The following is a 12,120-nucleotide window of genomic DNA, read 5'->3' on the forward strand; positions in this document are numbered from 1 at the left end:
TTCAATCCTTGAAACCTTAATAATAACTTGAGATTCTACAAGTACCTAAATTCTACAAGTACTATCAATGTTAACATCTTGATGGACTTAGTATGACCGAGAATCTTTTTTCCCTAATATTTTAATTAACAACTTTGCATATAATGCATGTAAAAAGTGTTCAATATGAAAACCAAGTAGCAAACACAAGCCTAGTGTATGGAGAGGGCAATGTTGGCTCTGTTGGATGAAGGTTCCCAGGAGAAGACAAACTGAATAAACTGTTGTTTAACTTCAGCTTCCCTGAGACTGCACAGCCCTTTCTGGGAGAGTTACTAGTTACTGTCATGAGTCCTGGTAAACAAAGGACTTAACTATGGCTAGGCATCTGCAAGGCTATCAGTGGGCCAGGTACTAGGTTACTGGCAAGACTGTGACTGGAAGGGGAAAAGGCTGCTCTGTATTTTTTAAGTTCACCACAAGCCCACCTCCAACTTTTAGGAGCAGATCAAAGCAGAACATTAATGAAGTGAGTGTTCTCAGCTATGTAGTAGTTAGTACCAGAATTCTAACCTAGAAATAACTCCAAAGCCCAGGGTATCCCTTCCATTATGTTACTTCTTAGATGGTACCATCAACCATTACTATATCATTACTTTGGGGCCATATAGAGGGGTGGGGGTGGGAGGGGGAGGCTGTCAGGAGAATGTGGATGTATGCCAGACCTAAATTACTAGCACAGTGATGCCTATTCTCTCAAGTGCTGCCCAGTATGGCACATTGTGAGTAATTGGGCTTGTTCCACATTTCTATGTGATTACCGGATTAAGCATGTGCTCCACCTCTGACCCTACACATGCATCATACTCAGTTAAAGAGTTATTCATTTCTCAAGCTCTACTCTTTAGAGCACTTAGAGTTTTGTCCTCAACATTAACTCTGTGCCTTTGGAGCAGCACTCAGAGGTGCTGGATCCCAGTTTCATAACAGTAATCCACAGCAGTTAGAGATGTGGGCCAGATTAAGAACTGAAATTGGACTATGCTTTTTGTTTCTCCATTTCACCTCTGAATATCTTTGTTTTAAAATTCTGGTATGGAGCTCTGGGGTAGTTATGAGAGTTATCAACTTCTTGATTGCAGTTTCCAGCTGATCTTCACCCCTTTTTGCTCAACAATGGACCATGGTTACCCCATATCCATTGGAAGTGAAATGAGTTCACTCTGCCAGAAGGCTAATCTGAGGGAGTAGGAACATGCATAAATGTGCTTGCGAGCACATGAATACAGGATTTTCCTAGGATGTGCTGATGCTTCACTGGGTATGACTTGGTGTGTAACTCTCAAAGTAAGTTTAACAGGGATAGGAAAGACCTTGCCCTAATATTTATGTGAAAAGTCATTTGCCACCTAATTGTCAGACTAAGACTGGGAAATAAATTGTAATAAGAATGATTTTTAGGATATTACACTACATAGAGCTTTTCTCATTCCCTAGCTTTTGTCCACATTTTTAGGCTTTTGTAATGAAAAGAGCCTCAACCTCTGATTCATATTTAGACTTGCTATTTCAGGAAAAGTTAGCAAAACTGATCTTTCTTATTCAAGGATACATCAGCAATTTAAGGAGGAAAAAAGCTTTGCCACCACCCTTCCTCCCCCATTGTCTTGCTTTTTTCTAATTATCATTTATTTCTCTATTAATATTTATTATACATACTATGTAATTCTTCATTGGCAGCTTTTTCATAAGGCCAGAATCTGACATTCCCTATCTCACAAGCTTCATCCCCTGCCACTCCTCCTCCCCTTATTGACATCCCACTTATATAGGAAGTATACCTGGGACCCAAAGGACAGAATACTGTTACATGCTTCCATTCTTTTACTTACCGTGTTCTCCCTGTTGGGACTCTTAACACTGCCTCTCCTACCTTACTCTCAACCTCACTATCCCAACTTTGTTCATAAAACTCCTACTTGACTCAAGGCTTATCTTTGGAAATCATTCCCTGGTTCGAATCCACCACCCTTTCAGGCTGGGATGGGTTACTCTTCTGTGTTGCCAGAACACCTTGTAACTATCATCCATATTGTGTCATAATCTATTTTCTCATCTGTCTACTCACTAGATTGAAGATCCTTGAGGGTAGGGATAGTATCTTATTCACCAATGTATTTCCAGCACCTGGAAATACAGGTGTCAACATCGGAATTGAACAACGATCTCTCATTGTTGGGGTTTAACATCAACAGATCTTTCTCATACCTTTTTAATGTAACATAGCCTGTGCCACTGGCTTCCTGGGGAAGAAGAGAGTAGCAGTAGTGAAAAATAATACAATGACACCCCAAATGCAAGCCTGTCATGCAAACCTGTGCCCTTGGTCAGAAGTGCAGAGAGAATCAGCCAGAACCTTTAGAACACAGCTGTGATTATAAACACCTGCTTTCGGGAACCCCTCTCTTAGTCCCACTGCTTCCCCCATCTTCCACTCAGACATCTGGTGGGTAGTGACAGAGATAAGTAACCACAGAGACAGTGGATTTTTTTTTCTTATTTTAGAAGGAGACTAGCATATTAACCACATTTAACTATAAAGAAGATCCACTCCATAGTGACTTGAGCCTGCAACCTACCCTCCAGCCCAATTTCCTTTGAGTTTGCAGTTTGGGTAAGATTTGCTTGTGGTCACTTTGGGTTTGAGCTGATGACCTAGACTCACACCAGTGTCAACTTGACTAGAGCACACAGCATCGAAGTTTCTGTACCCTGCTATGTGTTAGTCAACAGCTCATTGAAAAACCCTTATTGTTAATGATAAAATGAACGTATTTACAAAACAGAAACAGATTCACAAAGAAAACAAAGTTATGGTTACCAAGGGGAAAGTGGGGGAGGGATAAATTAGGAGTTTAGGATTAGCAGATACAAACTACATATATCAGGTAGATAACTGAATCACTTTGCTGTACACCAGAAACTAACACAACATTGTAAATCAACTTTACTTCAATTTTTAAAAAGCCTATAGATTAAAAAAAAAACCTGTTGCTATTTATTGTGTATATGCTCATTATAGAAATATTTAAAAAGCAAGATCTGATACATTTAAACATTTTCCAGGACTTTCTAACCATGTTGGGGTTACACTGTATGCCTTTTTTATAAACTCTGAATAAAAATTTTCACAGCCACAAAGAAAGTTAACTTCAGGGGGATAGAATCAAGTGATTGATAGTTCTTGTGCATGACTCTTGTTCAGCTGGTGTCTGCATGACAGTTCCTCAGTTGATGAATCTCCTCTTTGATGAGTGAGTGCCTTCTCTTGCTATATCTGATAAGAATCACTTCAAGTCCCTAAGGTTACTAAGATTATGAAACTAAGATATATGGTATTATTCATGCTATTTTTTTTTACAAGCAAGATGAGAGCTATGGTCTACAAAATCAGCTCTGGGGAGACCTGAGAAAAAGAATGAGCAGGTGAAGAACCAAAGTACCGCTACCCAAGGTAGAAGAGAAGTAAATACAAAACTGAGGAGCACAGCAAATGTGTAGTCATTGGCAACCCGAATTAATGTTTTCTCATCCTGAAGAACTAACCAGATAGAACTGTGACAAAAATTCATGCTGGGGCTTCCCCGGTGGTGCAGTGGTTGAGAGTCCGCCTGCCGATGCAGGGGACACGGGTCATGCTCCGGTCCGGGAAGATCCCACATGCCGCGAAGTGGCTGGGCCCGTGAGCCATGGCCGCTGAGCCTGTGCGTCCGGAGCCTGTGCTCCGCAACGGGAGAGGCCACAACCGTGAGAGGCCCGCGTACCGCAAAAAAAAAAATTCATGCTGAACAACTAAGCCAATGGCAGCTGGGTAGTTTAAGCTCATGGGATTTGGAGTTAGATAGACCTGGGATTGAATCCTGGCTTTCTTCCTTACTGGTATGTGACCTTGGGAAAGTACTTAACTTCCGTAAACCTCAGTTCCCACATCTGTAAAATGGGTGGTATAATAATGGTACCCACATCAAAAGTTGATGAGAGAATTTTATAAGACAATGTAAATAGTGCATTTTAGCACAGTGTAGAGCATACAATAAGGCTCAGTAAATGTTAGCCCAGGACATGGCACAGGTAGGGAGGGATATTCTACAACCTCCCCTGAGTAGTTTGTCCCCAGTGCTTAACCAGTAAGTCCAATATATAATGACTGTTTAACACTGTGCTAGATCTTAAGCGGGAGAAACGTGGTCTCTTCTCCCCAAGAAGCTTACAATATAAAAAAAAAGAATACACACGGAACAACTGGAGAACAATTAGAACGGACAGTGTAATGTTCAGGGACTCACAGAATATCCTTGAGAAATCAGATAAAGAGTTTGAGAGATGTTACACAGCTGCACAGGTAATTCTTGGCAAAATGGGTTTTGACTGGCATGAGAAGGAGTAGTCAAAGGATGCATCAAGGATAATGTGAGAAAAATGCCTCGTATGGAAAGGATGGATAGAATATAGATGAACAGAGGCGAGAAGCAGGGCTTCCCAGGTTCAACTGTGATGATGCTTTTGGAATGCTTCCCAACACATTTTCTCTTCTTGATGATTCCTATTTGGTTCCCTTAGGTCACATAGCTTTTAACCCTAGGCCGTGAGGCTGGAGTACAAAATAAGGAGATAAGATATAAGAGAAGCACCTTCTAGATGGAAAGGGAGCTAAAGGTCCTCTGGTCCTGGAAGGGAGAGAAAAGGAGAGATTATGGTGATCATCCGGATGACACACAGAAAGATGAGAAGCCTAGAGGGGAAGACCAAGTATACAAATGACTATTTAGAGTGTGATCAGTGCTGTGAAGGAGAATCCAAGTGTTCCAAGAGAGTAAATATGGGGTTTCAGCTAGTTAGAAAAAGCTTCTGTGAGGAGTAACATTTCTACGGAGGTCTGGAGAGATGGTAGAAAGCGTGATCAGGGAAAGCATGGTTTGCAGAAAGACGTTCATTTGGGAATTTGGTAATTGGGCAAACCACCAAAAGATCAGAAAGCAAGTGAGAGGTAGAACTGTGGGCAATAGAGATGGAGATGTGGTCAGGGTAAATATGGTGGCAGAACGTGTGAACCACTGGAGCAATGCAAGCCATTGGTGAGTTTGAAGCAGAGGTATGATCCAATCAGTTTAGGTCATATGTAGTGTCTTCAGTCTCCCTGAGAATAATCAAGCCAGGAGTACTGATAAGACTGAGATTGAGTCTGGACTTTGCTATGACAGTTTCTCCGTGGTCATGAATGTCTCCACGAGCATCTTAGCAACAGATGTTGACACACGTTCTGTCACTCAGCATGAATCTCACATTCTGAAGGATCATAAATATTATCATTATTACCAGTGAAACTGACAAATGTTTATAGAGAACTTTAAGGCTTCCACAAACACTGTCTACTTTATTCTCAAAGCAGCTCTGTGAAGTGAGCACTACTATTAGCCCCATTTTACATAGGAGTGAGGCTCTGGTCAATGCTTCCTTGCTTAAGGTCAAATAAAGTAAAAAAAATCTCAGAAGGCCTGGAGCAGTATCTTAAACCAGGTTCTCTAACTCAGACACCTCTGTTCTCTCCATTTGGTCACACGACCTTCAAATAGCAGGTTCCAAACAGCTAATGAAATTTCATAATATTTACAAGGATGAGTAAGAAATCATATGAATTCGGGGGATGGGTGGGGCTAATGAGTTCAATTTTGAAGATATTGAATCTGAAGTGACTGTAGGATCTTCAAGTGGAGAACCCAGTAGACACATATTAAGAGTGTGGAGCCAGGAGAGGATTATAATGTGTCCGTATCTATTTTAGAGTTAAAGATCTCAGAGCTTGCTGTCTTCTTGTGGGACAAATCCAATGGATTAACCTTAACAGAGGCTGGTCTTTTATCAACATAGAAATGATTTTATGGTTAAAGCGCTTTTTTGTTCTGGAAACTAAATTTAAAGGTTGACTGTATTGGGCTTTTGTCTTTTAGGGGAAAAATCTATAGAGTAAACAGAAATAATATGAGCAGTCAAAGAACATGATTTGTAAAACCATAATGAATATTGATCATAACTTAATCAAATGATTATAACTTAATTAAAAATTAGTGGCCCAATATAGTTGCTTCGCTAGATTCCAGGTGGGGTTGGTAATCATGTATAAGAAGCTGATGTGGGAACTATATTCAATATCCTGGGATAATTAACAAATTGAAGAAGAAAAACCATAAGATCATCTCAATAGATGCAGAGAAAGCTTTCGACAAAATTCAATACCCATTTATAATAAAAACCCTCCAGAAAGTAGGCATAGAGGGAACTTACCTCAACATAATACAGGCCATATATGACAAACCCACAGCCAACATCGTCCTCAATGGTGAAAAACTGAAACTATTTCCACTAAGATCAGGAAAAAGACAAGGTTGCCCACTCTCACCACTATTATTCAACATAGTTACGGAAGTTTTAGCCACAGCAATCAGAGAAGAAAAAGAAATAAAAGGAATCCAAATCAGAAAAGAAGAAGTAAAGCTGTCACTGTTTGCAGATGACATGACACTATACATCGAGAATCCTAAAGATGCCACCAGAAAACTACTAATCAATGAATTTGGTAAAGTAGCAGGATACAAAATTAATGCACAGAAATCTCTTGCATCCCTATACACTAATGATGAAAAATCTGAAAGTGAAATTAAGAAAACACTCCCATTTACCATTGCAACAAAAAGAATAAAATATCTAGGAATAAACCTACCTAAGAAGTCAAAAGACCTGTATGCAGAAAATTATGACACTGGTGAAAGAAATTAAAGATGATACAAATAGATGGAGAGATATACCATGTTCTTAGATTGGAAGAATCAACATTGTGAAAATGACTATACTACCCCAAACAATCTACAGATTCAATGCAATCCCTATCAAACTACCACTGGCATTTTTCACAGAACTAGAACAAAAAATTTCACAATTTGTATGGAAACACAAAAGACCCCGAATAGCCAAAGCAATCTTGAGAAAGAAAAACGGAGCTGGAGGAATCAGGCTCCTGGACTTCAGACTATACTACAAAGCTACAATAATCCAAACAGTATGGTACTGGCACAGAAACAGAAATATAGATCAATGGAACAAGATAGAAAGCCCAGAGATATACCCACGCACATATGGTCACCTTATCTTTGATAAAAGAGGCAAGAATATACAGTGGAGAAAAGACACCTTCTTCAATAAGTGGTGCTGGGAGAACTAGACAGCTACATGTAAAAGAATGAAATTAGAACACTCCCTAACACCATACACAAAAGTAAACTCAAAATGGATTAAAGACCTAAATGTAAGGCCAGACACCATCAAACTCTTAGAGGAAAACATAGGAAGAACACAGTATGACATAAATCACAGCAAGATCCTTTTTGACCCACCTCCTAGAGAAATGGAAATAAAAACAAAAATTAAAAAATGGGACCTAATGAAACTTAAATCTTTTGCACAGCAAAGGAAACCATAAACAAGACGAAAAGACAACCCTCAGAATGGGAGAAAATATTTGCAAATGAAGCAACTGACAAAGGATTAATCTCCAAAATTTACAAGCAGCTCAGGCAGCTCAATAACAAAAAAACAAATAACCCAATCCAAAAATGGGCGGAAGACCTAAACAGACATTTCTCCAAAGAAGATATACAGATTGCCAACAAACACATGAAAGAATGCTCAACATCAGTAATCACTAGAGAAATGCAAACCAAAACTACAATGAGGTATCATCTCACACTGGTCAGAATGGCTATCATCAAAAAATCTCGAAACAATAAATGCTGGAGAGGGTGTGGAGAAAAGGGAACACTCTTGCACTGCTGGTGGGAATGTGAATTGGTACAGCCACTATGGAGAACAGTATGGAGGTTCCTTAAAAAACTACAAATAGAACTACCATACGACCCAGCAATCCCACTACTGGGCATAGATCCTGAGAAAACCATAATTCAAAAAGACACATGCACCCCAATGTTCATTGCAGCACTATTTACAATAGCCAGGTCCTGGAAGCAACCTAAATGCCTGTCAACAGACGACTCGATAAAGAAGATGTGGCACATATATACAATGGAATATTACTCAGCCATAAAAAGAAACGAAATTGGGTCATTTGTAGAGACGTGGATGGATCTAGAGACTGTCATACAGAGTGAAGTTAAGTCAGAGAGAGAAAAACAAATATCATATATTAACGCATATATGTGATACCTAGAAAAATGGTAGAGATGAATCGGTCTGCAGGGCAGAAATTGAGACACAGATGTAGAGAACAAATGTATGGACACCGAAGGGGGAAAGCAGCGGGGTGGTGGTGGTGGTGGTGGTGGGATGAATTGGGAGATTGGGATTGACGTGTATACACTGATGCGTATAAAATAGATAACTAATAAGAACATGCTGTAAAAAAAAATAATAATAAACAAAAAACAAAAAAACCCTGCCTTTAATCAAAGGAACACTTTCCCTTAAATATAAAAGTAATACACGTTCAAAGCAAAAGCTTGACCAACACCGAAAAGCTCAAAGTAAAGAAAAATGTCCCATAATTTTACCACCTACAGTTAATCTGTAATGTATTGTTTTTTAAACTTATGTTGCTTTTTAATATCTCATGAATTATTTCCCAATATCCTTTGTCCTTTTGTTGATTACATCAGGATGAGAGGAATAAAGTTTACGTATCCGACTCATTGTAGGATATTTGGGTTGCACTGAATATCCTTATGTTTACATTTTTATACACAAATTATGATTTTTTCTTAGGAAAAATTCCTAGAGGAGGAATCTGTGGATCAAAGGAATTTATGTTTTAAGGCTTTCTTTTATTTTGTAAGAAATGTTGATAAATTGCCCTCAGAAAGGTGTAACACTTTATCCTTCCATCAAGGAGAGGTATACCCATTACTACCGAGCAAATAGCAGCACCTCTGCCTGGAGTCAAGCCACTCCTCATCCTGGCCCTGCTGCCCTCACAGGCTTTTCTCTCTCTCCTCCTCTACAGCCCCACTGCCCTCCTGCCAGATTATTCTCCTCGTACCTCACACATGCAAGCACATATCCATTCAGCAAACATCTCTGAGCACCCACCAGGTAAGGCGGGAGATTGTGGAGGTTAAGATTGTGCCTGGGTTTGATCCCAGTCCTCCCATTCCTGCATGTCAGGGACAATATGAACACCTCCATCCACAGGCTGTAAGGACATAAACGATTTCAGACACGTAAAATGCTTCTGACAGTGGCTGGCATGTAGTGAGTGTTCAGCGAACATTAGCTGTAATTATCAGCAATTAGGAACAATGCTCTGTTCTAGGCAAAGGGGGTCCAGGTGTAAGAAGATGGCCAAGGTCTCTGCTTCCGTGGAACTAATTCTAGATGCTGTGAAGTGCTCTTCAGAAAATAAAAAGGGTGTTGTGATGGCAGATGATCATAGGGTGGGAGATGGGGCATCATGTTCAGAGGTCAAGGAAAGCCCCTGTGTGATGTTACCTCTGAGCCAAGACCCGAGGGGGAGACGGGCACTCAGGAGAACAGGGCTGGCTTGGTTTTTGATGTCTCAGATGGCAGGAGCTTTGCATCCCAGAGCTCATTGCAGGCAGATGGCTGTTCTAAATTCTCTATTTGTTTTAAGGCTCATAATACATGGGGATATATTTTGATCCTTTTATATCCTTGTCTTTATCTTGTCATGTGGCCAGGCTTTACATCTCTTACTCGTCATTACTCGTCTCTTACTCGTCATTAACCAGCGTGGGCTGGTGGCCAAGGCGAGAAGGACTTGTGGGCATTGCCATGTTTTTTTTACTAATTGATTCTGCTTGATTTCCTGCTTTGCTGAACCTCTTCCTAATCCTCTTGGCTTTCTTTGCCTGCTCCCTTGAAGGCCCTCCCTTTTGTTCTCTAAAGTCATCGTCTGCCTGACATGAAAAGCACTTCAGTGAGCCAAATGCATAATTATATTAAGTAAAATAAAAACAAAACCAAAAAACTGAGTGCCCTAATGGAGAATGAGTTTTCTCCATGCATTGTATACCTTGGGCGTGGAGGGGAAGATATCTTCCTTCTTCCCCCTCCCCTTTCCTTCCTAAACCAATAGTTGGCCTGGGTAAAGGGGAAACAGAGTGGGCTGCCCTTAGGAACAACACTTTGAGCTGTGGGCAGCGGCCAGGAAAAGGCTGCCCCCAGTCCCGTTCCCCACTGTGGAGGTGATGCACACACCTGTGTGCTCTTCACTGCCCCTTTCAGGTATCTGATCTTTCAGGGTCGAATGGCCATTGGTTGTTATGTATCGGGTGGAGAGGCTTCTGTGAAGGCTCAGTAGGTCCTGGTATGAAAATGCAGGCCCCTCAGGAACAAATGAGATGTATCAGTTTCCACCAGGATCTAGGCTAGTTGCTTTCAAACTTTTTGACTATAACCCACAATTTATATCATGATCCAGTTATATAATACATAAAATTATGCTTGATTTTCCTATGTAGGGGGCATTGTGATATTTTCTATTCTATTCTTTAAAAAAAGTATTGGCCACATTTCTCTAAATTTCTTTCATGAACTACTAATAGATTAGACGTGTTTACAAAATGTTGTTTAATAACTCACAGGCATCTGTCTTAGATCTTGCCCTGAATTTTCTCTTTCCAATAATATAACTATTTAAGTGCCGAAGTTACATTTAAGAGGTTGAAAAACTTTGTACTATTTGATCCAGTGATTCATCTTTGAATCTGCCTCAAGGAAAGATTGTTACTAGGAGGGAGGGCCTAGGGACCATCATGCACGTTCTGTTTTCAGCCAGATGTTTGACAAATTTGTGGGAAAGATGCAAAATGAAAGCTGGATTTGATTTCAGACTGTGAAGGAAATTTAAAAACACCTAATCCAATTTCCTCACGTAAAGAATTAGATGTAATCACAGCTAGTTGAACAACTATACTTAAAGGGTATTTCCTAATGGCTCAGTGTTAACAATAATACTCCACTGGCCTCTGACTTAAGCCTTAATGCTTAGAACCATCGTATTACCAATGACTTGGACAAAGACCTGGAAGACTGTTTAGCCAGTTCCCAGACAGTAAGATAAAGCGTTTAGGTGAAATAATTAGGACTCAAAAAAAAATCCAGCCAGGTAACAAGGATGGGCTAAAACTATCAAAGTGAACTCATTTAGTGAAAATATAGAGAACTTATGTGAAGAAAGTTCCAAATGCGAATGGCACAGAAACTGGCTGGAGCAAACACGAGTTTTTCCGCAGCATCCCCAGCCTCTACCCACTAGACACCCGTAGCAGCCTCTCCCCGAGTTGTGACAACCAAAAATGTCTCCAGACTTTGCCAAATGTCCTCTAGGGGGCAAAATTGCCCCTGTTGAGAACCACTGAGATAAACTGAGGTACTACTGGGGGAAAGGACCTAATGAATTTTTATCACCAGCAAAAATAGCAAAGCAAATGCAATCTGAGGCTGCATTATTATCAGTACTAAGAGCAACTACTGATGACCGAGTGCTTACCCTGCACCCGCCACTATGCTAAGGTCTTTACTTGTGAGTCCTCACTTAATGCCCACATGAATTCTAAGAGGTAGGAACACCATTGTCACCATTTTTTTGATGTCTAGGGACGTTAAGTGGCTTGCTTAAGGTTTCACAGCCAAGATGGTGAGAGCCTGCACCTTGCCCATTATGCTATGAGAGTTTTAAAATTACACACTAAGTGTACATCCTAGGAAGCAGCCAGTACCCTCATCCACGTGGAATGTGGCTGAGAAGCAAGAAATAAGCTGCAAATAACCCTGAGGTGCCCACCCTCCCCCATATCCTAAAGCAGGGACTTGCCTGTAGCTGAGGTCCCAGCCCCCAGTCAGCTCATTGACTTAATTCATACAAAATTCGAGTATACTCTTTCTTCTATCATCAGGATAATAGAGTAATTTTTAGAAAGATTGTCAACAAAAGTGATTAAGAGTACATGGCGGCACTTTGAGGTTAAGTTTCAGTTATCTGTAAATGTTGTGCTGTCTGGGACCCCAGTTCTCGAGCACTGTGGCTCCAGGTCCAGGTCCAGAGGTCACTGGGAT

General features: G+C 40.5%; 1 protein-coding gene across 1 annotated transcript in view; it reads left to right on the forward strand.

The window, feature by feature from the left end:
• The first annotated feature begins 5,101 nt into the window (after positions 1-5,101).
• Positions 5,102-12,120, forward strand: part of LOC101285190 (uncharacterized) — a 51,901-nt gene continuing 44,882 nt past the window's right edge. Inside the window, 1 exon segment of the mRNA XM_049705853.1 lies at positions 5,102-5,114. Coding sequence (XP_049561810.1) covers positions 5,102-5,114 — 13 coding nt within the window.

The sequence above is a fragment of the Orcinus orca genome, chromosome 2 (assembly GCF_937001465.1).
Source record: "Orcinus orca chromosome 2, mOrcOrc1.1, whole genome shotgun sequence".
In the NCBI taxonomy this organism is placed as follows: Eukaryota; Metazoa; Chordata; class Mammalia; order Artiodactyla; family Delphinidae; genus Orcinus; species Orcinus orca.